The sequence below is a fragment of the Bolinopsis microptera genome, chromosome 1 (genome assembly GCF_026151205.1).
Source record: "Bolinopsis microptera isolate Bmic1 chromosome 1, MBARI_Bmic_1.0, whole genome shotgun sequence".
Classification (NCBI taxonomy): Eukaryota; Metazoa; Ctenophora; class Tentaculata; order Lobata; family Bolinopsidae; genus Bolinopsis; species Bolinopsis microptera.
This window is the reverse complement of record NC_087072.1, coordinates 12006923-12029084: the sequence shown is the minus strand read 5'-3', so window position 1 is coordinate 12029084 and position 22162 is coordinate 12006923. Positions and strand designations below refer to the sequence as shown.

Genomic DNA, 22162 nt, shown 5'->3' with positions numbered 1-22162 from the left:
ATACTACAATACCTTAATATTATAATACTATAATACCTTAATAATATAAACTAGTTAAATGTTGAGATTTGCGGAGGTTTTATAGACAACATCTCTGAACTTCTGAATAATTCATGTTTTAGGTACTGTGCTCTGATTGGTTAGGTTGTGTCACGTGGTGTAACCACTGTGCTCTGATCGGTTAGTTTGTGTCACGTGGTGTAAATACTGTGCTCTGATTGGTGAGTTTGTGTCACGTGGTGTAAATACTGTGTTCTGATTGGTTAGTTTGTGTCACATGGTGTAAATACTGTGCTCTGATTGGTTAGTTTGTGTCACGTGGTGTAACCACTGTGCTCTGATTGGTTAGTTTGTGTCACGTGGTGTAAACACTGTGCTCTGATTGGTTAGTTTGTGTCACGTGGTGTAAATACTGTGTTCTGATTGGTTAGGTTGTGTCACGTGGTGTAACCACTGTGCTCTGATTGGTTGGTTTGTGTCACGTGGTGTAACCACTGTGCTCTGATTGGACAATATCTCCTGATAATTCATGTTTTTAGGCGTGCTAACCTTAGCTCCATTAATCCTCTCGGAACAACAATCCACCCTGTTGTGGATAACAACTTTGCTAACAGCGGAATTCTCAGCCAGAGTTGCCATCCACCAGTTGTTTTTAAACCCTTCAGAGTGCATGCAGGAGCTGAAATATTGGCAGTTATCTCAAACTCCAAGCCATTTTTATCATCAAGTTCCCACTGTGCATAGAATATAATACATCCGTTTTTTGTCAACTTTTATTGTTTATTAACAGTTCAAGTGCTAAAAATTTATTTATCAGTATTACCTACCAATCTAGAATCTAGACGAGTAGACGATGTCAACTTACCGAGCCCAGAAGTTTCCATCAGTATATCCATCAATGGCTCTTGTTGGAACTCCATTCCAGCCGATGCTGCTCTGAGTTGCAGCCACCATCTTTAGTTCTGTATCTTTAGCAATTCTTGCTGTGTAAGTGTATTGTTGGGAAACGTCAATGGAAATTAGATATCAGAGACAATTTTAACCATCTCGTATCCTACATAATTTGATTAAGCAATTGTTCCACAAAACGCAATCTTATGTTAAAAAGGAATATTACGTTGAGTCACAGCCAAATCCGTCCAAACCATGCCTTGATTTCCTCCAAGTAACCAGATGAACTCGACTTCTTCGAGAGCAAAGCCGTCTCGATAAGGGAACCTTGATCCAAGTACCTGAGATGAGCTTATAATATAAGCAAAAATACGCAAAATACGGCGTATTTAAAAAATTATCTCACGTACTTTTCAACTCTGGCTTATATTAGAGGTGCGCTGAGAGGAAACTTTTGCAATAATTTTAAATGAAAGTAAAGAGATCAAAGCTGATTAAAGGTCTATGCTTGAAGCTAGTGAAAGGCTTAGTTACTAAGTGTAGACCTCACGCGTTATGTCCATATAAGGATAATACTAACATTGCCACAATGATAGATCTCAAATTCTCCATCCAAACATTTGATATCAACTTTAAATGCTTTCCCGTTTTCAAAGGCAGGCAGTGAAGTCCTTAACTCAGTTTGCCACCCGCTTTGTGTCCTTGAGTTTAGCACAACCTTTGGAGTTAGTATTAGTGTTTCATTAAATATCCTTAATTTTGAAACTTAACTTACACTTATCAGAGGCTTTTGGATAAATAGAAAAAATAATGTTGTGTGATAAATGTCGGTGGCATTCAAATAAAGGGAACTAATACAATTTATTGTTTACACATGCTATGGTTACAGCAGTGAAATTGGCCGTATAAATGAGACTTATAAATAATTCTGTGATTCTTATATAGTACTACAGTCAAATCCGTCTTTTTGTCGGACAAAATTCGCAACAAAGCGATTTTAACGGGATATGGTCGGGACAGGTCCCAGGAATTATTCCAGAAAATTCCCAAAAAATCTGACTTGAGCAAAATCCACAATTACCACTTTTTTACCACCTTTTTACCACTTTGGTTTTCCGCAAATAAGTCACGTTCTGAATATCCTAGAAGATTCTAGTTTAAAGCAGTGTGTTTAGAAAACAAAGGAGAACAACTTTTTCTCGGACAACTTTTTCAAAAATAAATTATTTAATTAATTAATTAAATAATAAGTAAATTTTCAAATATTTCAAAAATATATTTTGATACAAAATGTTCACAATTGCATTACACGTACAATGAACTAATTTTTATAAAACTTTTGAAAATTTTCACTTTCAATATTTTGGACTTGTAAAATTTTCGAAATTTGTAAAGAATAACCACTAGTTACCACTTTTTACCACATTGGATCTCCGCTAATAAAACGACTTCTGAATGTCGTAGAAGGTTCTAGATTGAACCGATGTGTTTATAACATAAGAGAGAACAACTTTTATTCGCCAACCTTTGGATTAGATAATTAATTAATCAGTTAATCAATTATTTAACAAATATTCAAAAATTATAAAAATTATTTTCGATCACAATATTTTAAAATTGCATAACACGAATAATTAACAATTTTTCATTAAATTGATTGGGAAATCGAAGCAGCACTTTATATTACCATATATATTATATACTAGATACTTATGAGTCCTCAGCTGGCACATTGGTGCAATTGTCCTGACATTTGAGGCAGGTTGATCCACAATTTATTCCTGCTTTTCTGCATGAACAAGCATTGCCACAACCTGACTTTAAACAGTTGCAACTGATGTTTTGAATGAGCTTTTTCGGAGCTGTACTCATAAGAGTGGTCACTGGTACATGTGCTCCATTGTTCATCTTCCATCCCCAGCTTATCGGATCTAGGTCATTCTCATCCCACGCCTACAGCTGATGGTAAACACGATAAGAATGTTGTTCAACTGCCCCAGATGTTGGCGGGAGCTGTTTGCACTTGATGTCTGCTGTTGAAGATTGCGACTTCTGTTCAAGAACTGAAAGTCTGGCTTCATCTAGTGATCTCGATTTTTATGAAATCAGCTGCAGCATCAAAAGTTCTCCGACATGCTTTATGGTAGCTGGTGTAGAATTTGCCGAATAAAAAGCATCTATCACACTTTCATCGATAGATGCGATAGTTCTGAATAGCCGATCCTTACCAACTTCAGCTCATGAAGTATTTCCTGAAACTAAGTTTCAATCCATCGCGATATTTTGTACTATTATAATATAGAAGTATGTATCTTATGAAGCCATTTAAAATCGGTCTATACCTCTCTCGTTACTACAGCACGCTCCAATGCAGGTTTAGTTGGGGATCGACGTGTCATATTTTTTCTGCACTTCGCGTGTAGACTGTAGATAGTCACCAACTTTGAAATCTGTGTCACTTGGTAAGTGCAACAATACTGCTGCAATCCCCTGGATAAGTAATGTTTCAAATCGGTATTATAGCAGCAACGTGGTCGTTAAATAACATTTAAAAATCAAAATATCCTCCAAGTTTAGGGGGAGTGGTGGTGCCGTGAGTTAATACACATACGTTGAGTCTTGTAATCAACATAATCGTGTTTGCGAACATGCTGTAAACTGCACATTGCAAATTGCAATAGGCCATTCCATTCGGAATATGATCTGAATTCTGAAAAGATGGCGCGAAACAGACTGAAAATGACGAAGTCATCAAGCAATTTGTTTATCTCGTTTGCGAAATTGATTGGGTAATCAATGATTACCTAATCGCTAATCATGCGACAGGGTGCTACGATACCGTAATTGGGCTGTCTGCACGATCCCTATAGTGATAATCCAGTGCACTAAGCTACGGAGAAACAATACCCTAACGTATGCACTCCTACTAAAGGCCCTTTGGGTATGAAATTAATCTAAATCAGTGTATTTTTGGACATTCCGAATCGCCCCAAGACGTAGGGTAAAAATGCCTAACGTATGTGTACTATACCACCTCCCCCCTCCCCCCACACAATAACTTACCCTGCCTGTAACCCGACTTGAGGATTTATCATTTGGTGCGATCTCTAGGTTACAGAATGGACATATGTTTAAACTGTGTTCGTGAACTAAAGATGGTTCTGCCTCAGTTACAACGGACTCATCTTCATTGGCCGATAAGAATCTTTGGAACTGGTCTATGGTCACTGTTTGCAATAACACACAATAGACGTCACTCTGAGCGTAATCGGTCAGGCCGTTGTACTTCCGTTTAATTTCGTTTAGTCACCAGGGGTTGTTGATCCAACCTGTGTTACGATGGTTTGTTTATTTATACAGAGTATGAGAGGCCTCAGGATAATGAATAGGACTGTAACCATCCGTTTCAAACTTGCTGGGCATAGTTTAAAAGTTAGTGCACTTACTAAAAGATAATTAGTTAAAATAGTACCTGGGGACAACAACCCTTTCCATATTTCATTCCATACAAATGTACTTTGTCGATCATTCGCCTTCTTAAAGCTATTCATCGGAATTAACTCCTCATTTGCCTGGTAAATTAAAACATTGTATTGGTTAAGAATGCCTCTAGTCGCGCTCTCCGCTGACATCAAACTTAAAAGTAAAACGGTAAGAACATATTACTATTATTGTATATTAGTTGACAGTTACTTACAAAGAATCTGCACGCGTATAGTATCAGGCACACGATGTGTTCTTCTGTTTTCAAAATGTCAACTATTTCGAGTGATGTCAGTCCTCGATTCTTGGCAGATTCAACTTTTTTACGAATAGAAGTCAACATAAAGCAAAAGCTGAAGCTTACACTTCCAAACGATAAACTGACAATCAGAGATAAGATCGCAGGATTCAGTTCTCTTGTTTAAACAAACCAGTTCAACAATCTAGTTAAGCACAATACTAAGTCGATAGATATATTGTGTAAATAGTTATTAGCTATAGCATCGTACAAATTTGGATATTCGACCGTTTATTCAATTTATCTGGATCTCTTTTTATCTGTTATCTAATCTATGTGACGGTGTTTGTTCTATCATTCAAGTAACTGTAAATTCATTTTACGTCACGGCAAAGATTTTTGGTAGAAATTATATTTTTGAAATTTTAAAAAATTTACTTATTATCTAATTAATTAATTAATTAATTATCTAATCTAAAGGTTGGCGGATAAAAGTTGTTCTCTCTTATGTTTTGAACACATCGGTTCAATCTAGAACCTTCTACGACATTCAGAAGTCGTTTTATTAGCGGAGATCCAATGTGGTAAAAAGTGGTAACTAGTGGTTATTCTTTACAAATTTCGAAAATTTTACAAGTCCAAAATATTGAAAGTGAAAATTTTCAAAAGTTTTATAAAAATTAGTTCATTGTACGTGTAATGCAATTGTGAACATTTTGTATCAAAATATATTTTTGAAATATTTGAAAATTTACTAATTATTTAATTAATTAATTAAATAATTTATTTTTGAAAAAGTTGTCCGAGAAAAAGTTGTTCTCCTTTGTTTTCTAAACACACTGCTTTAAACTAGAATCTTCTAGGATATTCAGAACGTGACTTATTTGCGGAAAACCAAAGTGGTAAAAAGGTGGTAAAAAAGTGGTAATTGTGGATTTTGCTCAAGTCAGATTTTTTGGGAATTTTCTGGAATGATTCCTGGGACCTGTCCCGACCATATCCCGTTAAAATCGCTTTGTTGCGAATTTTGTCCGACAAAGGCTTAAATAAGGACGGATTTGACTGTACTAATAGACCTAGAATATGAATTCGAATGGATTGTAAATAAAAATTGCTGGTCTGACTCATAATATGGATAAGTTATCAGAGGGTTCGTGTTACGCCACTGTTCGTGTTACGCCACTGTTCGTGTTACGCCACCGTTACCATGGTTACCGATTAAAATATCCTATTTTAGATAATACTTGTAGCGCGATGCACTACTGGGTCGCGCGCGCATCAAATAATGCTTCTCTCTTCGGTAGATCGGCGAGATGCACCACTGTGCCTCACCGAGCTGCGAAGGATTGACATCGTGAATCAAAGATAATACGTACTTTGTTTTCACTGGGAGGTGGTCTGAAATCAACATGAATCATGAAATCCTGTCCGTTTTCCATCATTAAGTTTACATTGAATTTAGAGGAACCAGTTGCATAAATACCCCATGCTGAAAGATGAAAGATCAGTATTTCTAAAATAATATGCTCATTTTCATTTGTCCGTTTATCACAATGCTGGCAAGCATTACCGTCGCCCTTATATTCACAATACTATTTACCCCCTATATTAGGCAGTGCGCCATCGACAATAAGACGCGCGCGCTGACCATTGAATGGTTTTTAGCTCTTATTTCGGCCAGCACATTATTTTGGAAACAATCGAAAAGTTATAATACTTCCCATATAACAATTTTGTTGAAATTTGGTCAGCTTACGCGTAAACACTTATGTTCTACTGAACCTAATTTAGTTTGAGCAATTTCGATGCTCAGAATTTGAGTTATCAACGAATTTATACCTATTTTGTCATTTTTAGACCTCTTAGTCAAGGCCAATCTCTCCCAACTAAATTAGGTTCGGTAGTTAAGTATGATTGGAAGGTTCTGACAAATTTTCAGCATGATTCATGTTCAGGAACCGAAGATATGACAGAATAATACGACAAAAATCAACGAATTTCGTCAAATTACGCGACTTTTACACTTGTAGCGCGATGCACTACTGGGTCGCGCGCGCATCAAATAATGCTTCTCGCAACCGCCTTCGGTAGATCGGCGAGATGCACCACTGTGCCTCACCGAGCTGCGAAGGATTGACATCGTGAATCAACTTTTACACCTAATTTTGCTCCAAAAGCCGCGCACCATCAAATATGGCACCTAGGCAAAACTCACTGATCATTCCAAAAAGGTATGATAAATTTGGTACTGTGAAAATTCTCACAGTCTCTAGAAAACGATGGTACAAAAATTTTGAAAATCCGAGCAAGTTTATTTTTTATCGTGCACCGCCTACCTATATTAGTATATCCCCTTTATTGTTTTCCAGGCATTAAGACTCATCGAAAGTAGTTCAGCAGGTATATTTAAGTTCAAAACATTCTAATTCAATGTTAAAGATGACAGGAATAAGAAATAGTTATGTGGAGGTTTTTAAGAAATTTGCGCAAAATACGCGCCAGCATGTTATACGAAATTAGGTAAAAAACCCAAAATCGCCATATTCAGGTGCCTTAAAAACCATGTTAAAATTGAGTTAGAGATCTGAAACTTTGCAGGGCGTCTTGACCTTGTCCAAATCGACTGTAAAAAAAATTTCACGTTTCAGGAGTATCGGGAAGTGGGTTTTCTGGAACCCCTGTTTTACAACAGATTGTCGTGAAGTATATATATATACTTCACGATATATATATATATATATATATAGACGCTTTTGCAGTCAATTATAGCCTACATTTAAGTGTCCGTAGATTCAAAAGTATAAAAGATACAGTCATTTCGAACCACAGGTTTTAAAGATAATTGTTTATACTTTAGTTTACATTATATCAAAAAATAATTTATCTTCATCATCATCACTTGATGACGTCATCAAATTAAGTGTTTTTAAAACTTGATTTTTGACAAAGTAATAACTTTTCAAATCGATTTTAAACCATTAAGGAGTAATTTTATTCAAAATCTGAGGACATTTTTACCTTAGATGATTGTTTAAGAATTCTGAAAATCTACCGGAAAAGTTTCTTACTTTGCTCCTTCATAAAGATATTTGCTATTGAAGTAAGTGCTTTTTTGAAGAATAATTTTATAAAAACACAAAAGTTGTGAATTAGTATTCTCTGGTGTTGGGCCATCCCTTGGGTTGTGGAGCTCAATTTTGCTTTTTAAAGGTCCAAATTGTGTTATAGGCTAGTTTTAAAGTTGAAAATCGAAAAGTTGCACACGAGGGGACACGCCCAAATTGATAGAAAATTGCTAAAATTACTGAAAATTGCTGTTTTCACCATTTTTATCAACTTTGGAGTCCCGTTGTGATCCAAGTTCTATATCAAATCTTCTGAAACTTTGCATGCTTATTAAACTATATATTAAATACTTCTATGCAAAAATTTACGGTGATTCAATATTGTATGCGCACGCAACGTCCGCTCAAAGTTTGCACGTGTGAAAGGTGAGAATTTTGCTCATTCGTGATTTCGAATAAATTCTGCTTTCCCACGATATTTAAATGGCATTATATATGAATTTAATGCTAACTTGAATGAGTAAAAAGTGCCATATCCAGTCAGGTAAAATTTCGAAATCGATGAAATTACCTCCTAATTATTAATATAAATAATAATGAAGTTATGAGTTTACATTTCGGCTTTGTAAATTATCCTGACATAATTATAATCAAAAAGAGATGATATTTGACCAAAACCCATAATCATGGGTAGAGTGTACCGCTGCCAGTGTCTCTCTTTTCCAAAGAAAAGGAAATGATATTAATTTGAATAACCGTCCGCAAATGCAAATTGGTACCGAGAATGAAATCGGTCGCTTGCTTTTTCCATTCAATAAGCTTTATTACAATTCGTAAGCCGTGATCGAATGGAAAAAGCGAGCGACCGATTTCATTCTCGGTACCAATTTGCATTTGCGGACGGTTATTCAAATTAATATCATTTCCTTTTCTTTGGAAAAGAGAGACACTGGCAGCGGTACACTCTACCCATGATTATGGGTTTTGGTCAAATAGTTTATACAAATTAAGTTATAATTTTGAAGAGTCGGATTATCGACTTTTAAGTATATAATATTGATTACTTAATGAGTAATACTATTTTAGGGTCATGTTAGCCAGGTGCCGCGCACTGACCAGTAATGGTATCTCCTATCACCAGGGGTGTATCAAGATAGTTCCTGTCTCCAGTGAACGTAGCGTAAGGAACACCTTGTCCTGGTAGCTGTGGAGATGGAAGTCTCAGAGCCGTCCATTTGAATCCGTTACTCCCTCCGTGTAGTGTAACTGAAGTTATTGTTTAAGTGATTATCATTAATGAAATTGCAAAATTACTATCGAAATTTTAGATAAATGTTGAAAAATGCACCATATTAGGTTCATTAATACCGTTTTTGTGTGTGGTACTAGTGGTAAAATAATGTTAACAGCTGCATAATAGTTTCTGTGCTAGATTTTATTATAACAAATATCGACATGTTGCTCGTCAATATAAAACTAAATTTACCACAGCTGTAAGTCAACTTGGTTCTCACTAAATTCACCACAGCTGTAAGGCAACTTGGTTCTCACTAAATTCACCAAAACTTTAACCCACCTAGCGTGGCAGTGCTGGGATCTACTCGGTGAGGGAACCTACTGCTCAACTCATTCCCGTTGAAAAAGATCCTATACCCTTCCTCGTGTACTTCAATCCTTACTTCAAACATCTTCTCTGCAGCAAAGTTGTACTTGCTAAACCCCGGCCTGATACATGAAATGCATTACAACAACTTTTTCCTAGACTTCCAAACTTTGCCTTTCATTGGTCAAAGTGGTTATCATCGGGAACAAGCTTAACGAAATATTCTGGAAGCGTTATATTTGATATATCCATGACACAATTTAAACATTTTGTACACATCTTTAGTCTTTACTCTATCATCTTGAAGTGTTGAAATGATAAAATACAATGAATTAGCAATAGACCCACCTGACCTCAGTTTTCCATCCCTCCACATAGTTGTTCAGAACTACCACATTGTTAAAAGGTCTAAAGTCAACATGAAGAAGGTACACTGAGTTTGGTCCCATGATGTTCACACTAAAAAGACAGAAACATGGATTAGAACTTTCAGATAACTGGTTATGGGAAAGTTCGATTATTGCAACTCCTAGAGTGGACCTGTTTATACAAACTGTGGCTTTATTTTCACCTGAATTTGGATGTGGTGTGATCTTTGTAGACGCCCCAAGCTCTAACAGTGTCTCCAACTTCTAATGGCTTGTTCAGTTCGTAATCAATATTCTTTTGGGCGTTAAATATGTGGCCACCTGTAAGACGGAATTTTACGATTATATTATTTCTACATATTAAGTAATGGTGTTCAAAGTATATAAGTAACCTCTGCAATTCACAAAAACAGGATAAACAGGATTACACACACATCTAGTAGTAGTAATTTGAGTGCGGAAGCTTTTGTCAAACATCAGAAACGAAATAGGGTCATAGCACAGACAAGGCTGGTCGGTCGGAGGTCGGTCGGAGGTCAGTCGGGCGCCGGTCGGCGGTAGGTGAACGCCGGTCGGAGGTTGGTCGGAGGTTGGTTGAAGGTTGGTCGGAGGTTGGTCGGGGGTCGATCGGGCGCCGGTCGGGCGCCGGTCGGGCGCCGGTCGGAGGTCACTCGGAAATCACTCGGAAGTCGGTCGGAGGTCGGTCGGAGGTCGGTCGGAGGTCGGTCGGAGGTCGGTCGGAGGTAGGTCGGAGGACGGAGGTCGGTCGGGGGCCTTGTATGTGCTATGACCCGTTCTTGTTCCAAGTTCCTAGAAGTAAATATTTCCATTACCTGACACACCGATTCCTAGGATTATTAGTATTTTCAATGTCCTTAGAAACATCAAACATGATAACTTAGAACATGATAACTTTCTAATTTACTGTATACTCACTTGTGAGAGGGACCTCAGTGGGGTCAGAAGTGGGGTCAGAAGTGTGGTCAAAAGTCTGGAGTGCTGGTGTCTGGGAGGTCGCAGTAGTCTCAATTAGAACTGATTCCAAATCAAGAGCTGAAGGTTTATTTGAACTGAGTTTGACCGCTACTTTCAGTATGATCATTAACTAATCGTTAGATGTAGCTTTCAAATTCATCATCTTTAATCTTTCAATTCATGAATTCATAACGAAATAACCAACCTGTGTCAGAATCAGCATGGCTGTACTTTAACAAGGTTTAAACACCACATAACACATCAACAAGGTTTAAACACCACATAACACATGAACAAGGTTTAAACACCACATAACACATCAACAAGGTTTAAACACCACATAACACATCAACAAGGTTTAAACACCACATAACACATCAACAAGGTTTAAACACCACATAACACATCAACAAGGTTTAAACACCACATAACACATCAACAAGGTTTAAACACCACATAACACATCAACAAGGTTTAAACACCACATAACACATCAACAAGGTTTAAACACCACATTTTTTTTTTTATTTCAAAATTCAAATAAACTTTACATCAATGTATTACAGTTATATTCAATAAAAAGACCACAATATCTCCTGTGAAGCAAAAACATGGAAAAAGAGAGCTAGAAAAATATTCATGATACTCAACACTACCAGACTCAGCTGGAGTGAGAAACAATATGTAAAAACATCAAGGTAAAATTTATTTCGGCTGAACCAAAACACGGTGGTAAGACCATAATAACATTGGTGCCGACCCTACATAAAATCATTAATAAATAATCAAGAGAACAAATTTAAATGTATACGATACCTTCTTGCTACTACTCCACAAACTTACACGACATAACAACAAAATAACATAATTAAATAATATTATAATAAAACAATCTATAATCTAGCCACTCACGTACTGCGTGACGCGCTTGTTTCGGGTTGTTTCATAAGAGAAAAAACGGCGCGTTCTACTGCAGGTGCGAGGGGCAAATTATAGAGAGTATGACATTCATAAAGTAAAATATATATATAATAATATTCCATGATGGGCCGTCTAATCAGGCCAGCATACGTCAGAAGACCAGAGAAATTCAGTTAGCTTTGTTTTGAAAATAGAAATTTTCTCAGTCTGTCTAACATAGGCTGGCAGTGCATTCCACAGAGGCATTGTTCTATAAAAGAAGCTGTTTCTGAAACTATCGCAGTTTGGTACAATAGAGCAGGTATATGTGCTGGTGTCAAGTCCTTCAATGACTGATGCCGTGCTCCTTGTGTACCTCATTGTTCCAGCTTCAACAACAGTAATATATTCAGGTAGAGATATACTTACCAAATCATTTACTATTTTATAGAAGAGCGTAATTGAATTATGGATGAACTTAGATCTAATGGGTAGAATTTTAAGCTCCTTCTGCTTCTCATAAAATACAATATCACTATAATGATCAAACTGTTGTCCATTGATCCATTTGATCGCTCTTTTCTGGATTGCCTCAAACTTCGACATGTGTGTCGATCGCTGAGGACACCATATAACTGAGCAATGTTCAAAGATTGATCTTACAATGGTAAGGTAGAAAGCCCTCTTTTGGCGTTTATTCATGGTAAAATGACAGGTTCTCTTTAAGAGCCCAAGCTTCGAGCTTGCTTTAGATATCAATTGATCACAATGTGCACCCCACAGAAACCTGTTGTTCATTATTACACCAAGATCTGTATGGGATGCCACATAATCAATTATGACTTCATTAAGATTATACCACTGATATCTGGATATTATCCGGTTGGAAGAGACAAGGACAAGTGAAACAAGGAAGTTAGGAGTAAGGGCAAATTTTCGGCGTCAACGCCATCTTCAGGCTCAAATTATTTGTTATATAGTAGTGTTGAAAGTATTAAAACTAACTCCTAACTTCCTTGTTTCACTTGTCCTTGTCTCTTCCAACCGGATAATATCCAGATATCAGTATTTCAATCATGAGACTAATAAACAGCGAACTACTCCGTTATTTAAGATTATACCAATAAATATTAAAAGGAAGATTGTCTAATACATTTCTTTGCAGAGTTACAGATAACACCTTACACTTTGAAGGGTGAAAAGTCATTTTGTTATCGATTGACCAGGCAAACAACCTGTCTATATCTCCTTGAAGAATATAGTGGTCTTCAAAGCATTCGATGACCCTCCAAATTTTGGTGTCATCTGCATACAATGCTTCATTTGTATCCTCCGAGACACACGAGAACATGTCGTTGATGAATAGAACAAACAGAAGTGGTCCCAGAATAGATCCCTGGGGCACTCCTGATTGCACGGGAAGCATGCTTGAGACAGCTCCGCCTACAACAACCTGCTGTCGTCTGTCTTGTAGATACGACTTTAAAAATCTAAGCATCAGACCATCAATACCATATAAATTTTTTAGCTTGCGAAGGATTAAGTCATGTGAGACACTGTCAAATGCCTTAGCGAAATCAAAATAAACAATGTCGGATCTTGACTTATTGTTCAGGGCCAGTGCAAGGTTTTCTGTGAATGGGACCATCTGGGTAGTGCAAGACTTCCCATTCACAAAACCGTGTTGTCTACAGTCGATTAACCCTTCACAAGCTGCGAGCAACTCTTTCGAAATACAACGTTCAAAAACTTTCATAACTAAGCATGTCAGTGAGATGGGTCTGTAATTTTCAACAGATCCTTTTTCACCCTTCTTGTGTACCGGGACAACAGAAGCAAGCTTCCATTCCTCCGGCACACATCCAGTCACAAAAGAGCTGTTGAAAATCATGGTTAGAGGCTTTGCAAGAGTGCTCGCACAATTTTTAACACAGTGCCATGGATACCATCTGGACCTGCGGCTTTACCCGGTTTAACCCCTTTCAAAATTAACAAAACATCCAACACGTGAAATCTCAAATCCATAAAATTGTTACTGGAGCTCATGTCGATGTCAATGTCATATGAGCTACTTGAGGAGAATTGTTGATAGAAGTATTCATTGAATAAGTTAGCCTGTTCAACTGTTGTGTTCCTAAAACGATCACCGTATCGGACCGTTTCAGGTATCCTAGTCGACTTAGACTTTGATTTCACGTGTGTCCAAAACTTTTTGGAAATAAGGGCAGAATCAGAATCATCTTCGACACTGAGTCTCATCTTTTCGTTCATTATGCGTTTAAAATCTTTGCGGTACTGACGGAACATAACACATCAACAAGGTTTAAACACCACATAACACATCAACAAGGTTTAAACACCACATAACACATCAACAAGGTTTAAACACCACATAACACATCAACAAGGTTTAAACACCACATAACACATCAACAAGGTTTAAACACCACATAACACATCAACAAGGTTTAAACACCACATAACACATCAACAAGGTTTAAACACCACATAACACATCAACAAGGTTTAAACACCACATAACACATCAACAAGGTTTAAACACCACATAACACATCAACAAGGTTTAAACACCACATAACACATCAACAAGGTTTAAACACCACATAACACATCAACAAGGTTTAAACACCACATAACACATCAACAAGGTTTAAACACCACATAACACATCAACAAGGTTTAAACACCACATAACACATCAACAAGGTTTAAACACCACATAACACATCAACAAGGTTTAAACACCACATAACACATCAACAAGGTTTAAACACCACATAACACATCAACAAGGTTTAAACACCACATAACACATCAACAAGGTTTAAACACCACATAACACATCAACAAGGTTTAAACACCACATAACACATCAACAAGGTTTAAACACCACATAACACATCAACAAGGTTTAAACACCACATAACACATCAACAAGGTTTAAACACCACATAACACATCAACAAGGTTTAAACACCACATAACACATCAACAAGGTTTAAACACCACATAACACATCAACAAGGTTTAAACACCACATAACACATCAACAAGGTTTAAACACCACATAACACATCAACAAGGTTTAAACACCACATAACACATCAACAAGGTTTAAACACCACATAACACATCAACAAGGTTTAAACACCACATAACACATCAACAAGGTTTAAACACCACATAACACATCAACAAGGTTTAAACACCACATAACACATCAACAAGGTTTAAACACCACATAACACATCAACAAGGTTTAAACACCACATAACACATCAACAAGGTTTAAACACCACATAACACATCAACAAGGTTTAAACACCACATAACACATCAACAAGGTTTAAACACCACATAACACATCAACAAGGTTTAAACACCACATAACACATCAACAAGGTTTAAACACCACATAACACATCAACAAGGTTTAAACACCACATAACACATCAACAAGGTTTAAACACCACATAACACATCAACAAGGTTTAAACACCACATAACACATCAACAAGGTTTAAACACCACATAACACATCAACAAGGTTTAAACACCACATAACACATCAACAAGGTTTAAACACCACATAACACATCAACAAGGTTTAAACACCACATAACACATCAACAAGGTTTAAACACCACATAACACATCAACAAGGTTTAAACACCACATAACACATCAACAAGGTTTAAACACCACATAACACATCAACAAGGTTTAAACACCACATAACACATCAACAAGGTTTAAACACCACATAACACATCAACAAGGTTTAAACACCACATAACACATCAACAAGGTTTAAACACCACATAACACATCAACAAGGTTTAAACACCACATAACACATCAACAAGGTTTAAACACCACATAACACATCAACAAGGTTTAAACACCACATAACACATCAACAAGGTTTAAACACCACATAACACATCAACAAGGTTTAAACACCACATAACACATCAACAAGGTTTAAACACCACATAACACATCAACAAGGTTTAAACACCACATAACACATCAACAAGGTTTAAACACCACATAACACATCAACAAGGTTTAAACACCACATAACACATCAACAAGGTTTAAACACCACATAACACATCAACAAGGTTTAAACACCACATAACACATCAACAAGGTTTAAACACCACATAACACATCAACAAGGTTTAAACACCACATAACACATCAACAAGGTTTAAACACCACATAACACATCAACAAGGTTTAAACACCACATAACACATCAACAAGGTTTAAACACCACATAACACATCAACAAGGTTTAAACACCACATAACACATCAACAAGGTTTAAACACCACATAACACATCAACAAGGTTTAAACACCACATAACACATCAACAAGGTTTAAACACCACATAACACATCAACAAGGTTTAAACACCACATAACACATCAACAAGGTTTAAACACCACATAACACATCAACAAGGTTTAAACACCACATAACACATCAACAAGGTTTAAACACCACATAACACATCAACAAGGTTTAAACACCACATAACACATCAACAAGGTTTAAACACCACATAACACATCAACAAGGTTTAAACACCACATAACACATCAACAAGGTTTAAACACCACATAACACATCAACAAGGTTTAAACACCACATAACACATCAACAAGGTTTAAACACCACATAACACATCAACAAGGTTTAAACACCACATAACACATCAACAAGGTTTAAACACCACATAACACATCAACAAGGTTTAAACACCACATAACACATCAACAAGGTTTAAACACCACATAACACATCAACAAGGTTTAAACACCACATAACACATCAACAAGGTTTAAACACCACATAACACATCAACAAGGTTTAAACACCACATAACACATCAACAAGGTTTAAACACCACATAACACATCAACAAGGTTTAAACACCACATAACACATCAACAAGGTTTAAACACCACATAACACATCAACAAGGTTTAAACACCACATAACACATCAACAAGGTTTAAACACCACATAACAAATCAACAAGGTTTAAACACCACATAACACATCAACAAGGTTTAAACACCACATAACACATCAACAAGGTTTAAACACCACATAACACATACCACATCAACAAGGTTTAACACCACATAACACATCAACAAGGTTTAAACACCACATAACACATCAACAAGGTTTAAACACCACATAACACATCAACAAGGTTTAAACACCACATAACACATGAACAAGGTTTAAACACCACATAACACATCAACAAGGTTTAAACACCACATAACAAATCAACAAGGTTTAAACACCTCATAACCCATCAACAAGGTTTAAACACCACATAACACATCAACAAGGTTTAAACACCACATAACACATCAACAAGGTTTAAACACCACATAACGCATCAACAAGGTTTAAACACCACATAACGCATCAACAAGGTTTAAACACCACATAACACATCAACAAGGTTTAAACACCACATAACACATGAACAAGGTTTAAACAACACATAACACATGAACAAAGTTTAAACAACACATAACATATGAACAAGGTTTAAACACCACATAACACATCAACAAGGTTTAAACACCACATAACACATGAACAAGGTTTAAACACCACATAACACATCAACAAGGTTTAAACACCACATAACACATCAACAAGGTTTAAACAACACATAACACATCAACAAGGTTTAAACACCACATAACACATCAACAAGGTTTAAACACCACATAACACATCAACAAGGTTTAAACACCACATAACACATGAACAAAGTTTAAACAACACATAACATATGAACAAGGTTTAAACACCACATAACACATCAACAAGGTTTAAACACCACATAACACATCAACAAGGTTTAAACACCACATAACACATCAACAAGGTTTAAACACCACATAACACATCAACAAGGTTTAAACACCACATAACACATCAACAAGGTTTAACCACCACATAACACATCAACAAGGTTTAAACACCACATAACACATCAACAAGGTTTAAACACCACATAACACATCAACAAGGTTTAAACACCACATAACACATCAACAATGTTTAAACACCACATAACACATCAACAAGGTTTAAACACCACATAACACATCAACAAGGTTTAAACACCACATAACACATCAACAAGGTTTAAACACCACATAACACATCAACAAGGTTTAAACACCACATAACACATCAACAAGGTTTAAACACCACTCACCGCTGACTTGTCTAACAGATGAGACCATATCATTGTATCTGCTATCAACCCAAGTCCAATCAATAGGCCCTTTAGCAGTAAACAGAAGACCCTCAAAGTTAGGTTCATCATAGAACTCCCATACTTCGTTTCCGTCGATTTTATACCGAGATACAGTGTTGTCGAATCCTCTCTGTGCTAGATCCTCTGTAGCACCAGCAATTGCCAAAGTGGCATCTCCTGATTGCCGGGATGTGTAGTGACGTCCCAGTGTCAGAGTACCTGAGGTAACGTCAGTCTTATCGCTGTCTAGTCTCTAGCTCCGGGTCAATATTAGAAAAACCTTAATTGTTCATTGATAAACGTAAGGGAGCTGAATGGTTGAATTTGAACTGAGTTTGACCGCTACTTTCAGTATGATCATTAACTAATCGTTAGATATAACTTTCAAATTCATCATTTTTAATCTTTCAATTCATGAATTCATAACGAAATAACCAACCTGTGTCGGAATCAGTATGGCTGTGCTTTACCGTGGGTTCGACGGTTTTCGGTTAATAAAAGTAGCACCAAAATCTTGAAACATGAGTCATAAAGAAGTGAGTATAAAGAACTCAAGAAGTGAGGACTGATTTTTGGTATAGAGCTATCTAGCGCTAGAAATAATTGGTTACCTTCATCATCACTTGAGATAGCCATCCAGGAGATTTCACTGGAGGGACTGTCCTTGAGGTTGACTCCTCTTCGAAGAGTGAACTTTTTGGATATGGTCTCGTATGTGATACCTCCACAATCTAGTAGAAGGTGGCATTTAAGGTGAATTGATATTTTACCAGAGATTCTGTATATCTTTTGTATATTAAATTTTGCAAGATAACCAATTAATTTTCTAATTTATCATCAAATTAACTGCAAGTTTAAACTGACCGGATCGTTTGAGACATTCGCTCTGAGCCTCCAGAAGACTGTCGTATTTGGCGGTTCCTGCGCTGTAGCCGCTCAGATATTTACCAGCGTTCTTGCTCCAAGTTCCTGGAAGTAAATATTTCCATTACCTGGCACACCGATTCCTAGTTTTATTAGTATTTTCGATGTCCAATTGCAATTTCTATCATTGGACTTGATTATATTTACATTTTTACTGTATAAAAGTATAAAACGAATTCCAGAAAACTCGATATTATCGGATTTTTAGGATTTCTGTCCGTGTCAAATACACACGCCCACGTGTTATACACACGCCCACGTGTTATACACACGCCCACGTGTCAAATACACACGCCCACGTGTTATACACACGCCCACCTACAATTTCATACAAACATTTACTAACCTGTGTCCGAATCAGCATGGCTGGGCTTTACCGTGAGTACGACGGTTAATAAAACTAGCAACAACATCTTGAAACATGAGTCATAAAGAAGTGAGTAATGTCCCTTCATCCTTATCAGCACTCCGTTATCTGACCTGCAAAATATAATAGGTTTTAATTTGATTACGAAATTTAAGATAATGTTTGATTACAAAATTTAAAATAATGTTATTATTATTGGGGACCCGCTGTAGAATCTTAATATAATATACTCACTGCACTTTTTTGCAACGAGGCCAAAGCACAAGTACAGCACAGTTGTCAGTGCTGAGTTTTGAAAAACACGTCTGTGGACCACTGTTAGATAAAAATACAGTTCTTCAGATAAACTGAAGGACCTGTTCCTTGATAACTGCTTTATTAGAGAAATAATCAAATTATGTTTTATCGCAGTGTGGTAATTTGGTAATTTTATAATGTAAATCCAAAATTTACCATCAATATGCACAAACTCATCACCTATGTAGGTTAAAAATCCCCTTATATTCAAGTTAGCACTTTTTGAGCTCCAGTTTCAATTTATATTATATATAACATATTTAATCTACACGGAAACCAGTTCATCCATAAACTGATAAGGTTAAGGTCGTACTATACGTACTGGCATACGGCCAGACATGTTTTTAATACCTACGTAATATATACCGGTGGAAATTTTCAGATTTAAACTTTCCACGACCCAAACTTCACTGTTTTGATTAAATTTTTTTTAATGACCATCTAGCAAGGTCGCTGACCATGGCACAAGACACGATTGAGGCACTGAAAGTTTTATTCCCAAAAAAAGCTTTGATAAACGGAAAATCATCAGAATAGAAGAAGAGATTTTTGAAGCTTTTTGAAAAGAAGCCTTTCTGCCGTCTCATCAATGAGGTCACCAGGTCGGTGAGAGTGACTCAAGTCGCCATCAAGTTACTGGAAGCTGTATATCCGGAGAAACCTTTGATGCAATGAAATTTTTGAAAATGTCCTAATAGGACATTTTCAGCTTTCCGCGACTAAAATTTCGCTGTTTTGACTGAAACTATCTAGCACGGCGCTATCTTTATTTCTTACATATCCCTAAGACAATTGAGCAATAGATAAGCAAGTTAGGCAAACCACAAGTTGGTGCTTAGCTTCAAACTCTGTTGCAACACAATTGAAGAAAATACGGAGATAGCTGTTGCCATCGCGCTCCCTTTCTCACTGCCTCTCTTTCTCACTGCCTTCCTTTCTCACTGCCTTCCTTTCTCACTGCATGGTTGTATGGTACGACGTAGTTATTGTTGTTTGTTGAAGCACGGAAAGGAACTCAGACTGCACCGAGACTACAAAACCCGTTGGAGCTCGCTGTGCAGTATGTTGAATGTTGGTGAGATATGACCGGATATCTGATACAGTGCACGGAATTTTAGATGACTTGGAGCTAGGCAATCTAAAACTGGATGCAGGAGAGACTAAGTTAGCCTAAAAAGTAAAAACATGTAACTGAGTTTTTGTGTAAAAGAGACAGCATGTTCGCTCAAGCAAAAGTGATTATTTAGTTTATTGACAGTTAGCTCGGGAAAATGGGTGAAACTTAATCCTTGTCATGTCCACCTGTAGGTTCCACCAGGATCTCTGATTTATAACGTTCATTAGTATAGTAGTATAGTGACACTCGAAAACCACGAACTTTAGTAGGTAAATCGTCCGATAGTTAGTGAGAAGAGGAGCAATTGGTTTACAATAGCTCAAAGCTATTAAAATAAGCCCGAAGTGATTCGACTTCGAATGAAATCTACTGGAAATCCACTTCTACTGGAAATCCTACTGGAAATCCATTCATCACGGCCGTGAATCAAGATAGGATTTCTATCGTGGGAATAGCTACAGATGTATGGAACTATGATCATTATGAGAAACCCCAGCACCGGTAATATCCGGCAGTTTTTACATTTACGAGCCGACTAGCTCCTAGTCCTAGACAGCTACTGACAGCCTGGCTCACTCAAATTTGAACTGTGACCCGTCAAAATTCCACGGTAAATTGGGGTTTTAATGTAGTAACCAGATTCATTATAAATAACATTTATGTCATGATAATCAATATGCCCATCAGCTGGTTAGGTTAGCGTGTAAAAAATATGCAATAAATTGTAGGTATGCTGACCAGGCTCACGGAGCTAGCTCTATGAGGCTGGTCAATAAACCAGCAGGACAATAAGAAAATGTAAAACGTGCCCCGTCAATAGGTCTCAGCAAACCTTAACATTAGTTGAAATATTCTCCTTTGCATCGCGATGCTATTGTTAACGAAGAAACTTACAAGTGTGTATAACAGAATAACTTGATGAACGTGTGTACTGTGTACTTCACACCACTTTATATTTGCCGTACAGATGCCAATTATGGATTGCTTCCCCTGGTTTAAAGTCCTGACTGAAGATTGATTAAAAATGGAATTGTCAACTATAAAAACGATACAAGTTTTATAAAACGATAAACAGGCAACTAAGAACAGGTCACTGTAGAACACTTATTATTGAACGTATGATAGATTACAACTGATACTACAGCGGTGGATCTAAATGTCACCTGGTCAAACCCGGGGTGGACTCTTTACATTAAGCGTCTTAACGGCTCCTGACACATGGTAGAACCTAGTTAGCTCGAGAAATTGGGTCAAACTTAACCCTAATTGTCATGTCCTCCTGTAGGTTTTACCTTATGCATTTATAAAATTCACTAGTGTAGTAATATGGTGACACTTGAAAGCCACGAACTTTAGTTGCTCAAAGCTATCAAGATTAGGGTTGCCAACCGATATTATCGGCGATAATTCCCCAAAAAGTGATTATTTTGTTTATTGACAGCAAGCTAGAAGAGATCTGAGATTAACTCGCCACTTTCTCGAACTCTTCTTGATATGCTACGTACACGATATGTCAATAGAAAGAACCTTCATTTCGTATCGCTGGTAAAGTTCTACTCGGACCCCGGTATTCTAGATGAAGATGTAGGACAAGAATACAGAAT

The 22162-nt window shown here is 36.9% G+C and overlaps 1 protein-coding gene across 5 annotated transcripts in view; it reads right to left on the bottom strand.

The window, feature by feature from the left end:
- The window catches only part of LOC134822157 (uncharacterized), a 29085-nt gene that overhangs the window by 5546 nt on the left and 1377 nt on the right, over positions 1-22162 (bottom strand). The window contains exons 1-15 of one of the 5 annotated variants that reach the window (XM_063833091.1): positions 21453-21565; positions 19124-19257; positions 18718-18822; positions 18465-18584; positions 17812-18072; positions 10585-10701; positions 9852-9969; positions 9629-9739; positions 9254-9402; positions 8794-8943; positions 5989-6101; positions 1472-1609; positions 1118-1232; positions 866-983; positions 550-679 (exon numbers count right to left, since the gene is read on the bottom strand). In XM_063833091.1, coding sequence (XP_063689161.1) covers positions 550-679; positions 866-983; positions 1118-1232; positions 1472-1609; positions 5989-6101; positions 8794-8943; positions 9254-9402; positions 9629-9739; positions 9852-9969; positions 10585-10701; positions 17812-18072; positions 18465-18584; positions 18718-18822; positions 19124-19232 — 1854 coding nt within the window. In that variant the 5' untranslated portion in view covers positions 19233-19257; positions 21453-21565. Of the gene's footprint in view, positions 1-549; positions 680-865; positions 984-1117; positions 1233-1471; positions 1610-5988; positions 6102-8793; positions 8944-9253; positions 9403-9628; positions 9740-9851; positions 9970-10584; positions 10702-17811; positions 18073-18464; positions 18585-18717; positions 18823-19123; positions 19258-19378; positions 19520-21452; positions 21566-22162 lie in introns of those variants that run through there. The other 4 variants (XM_063833075.1, XM_063833083.1, XM_063833066.1 and 1 more) reach the window with 4 other exon arrangements.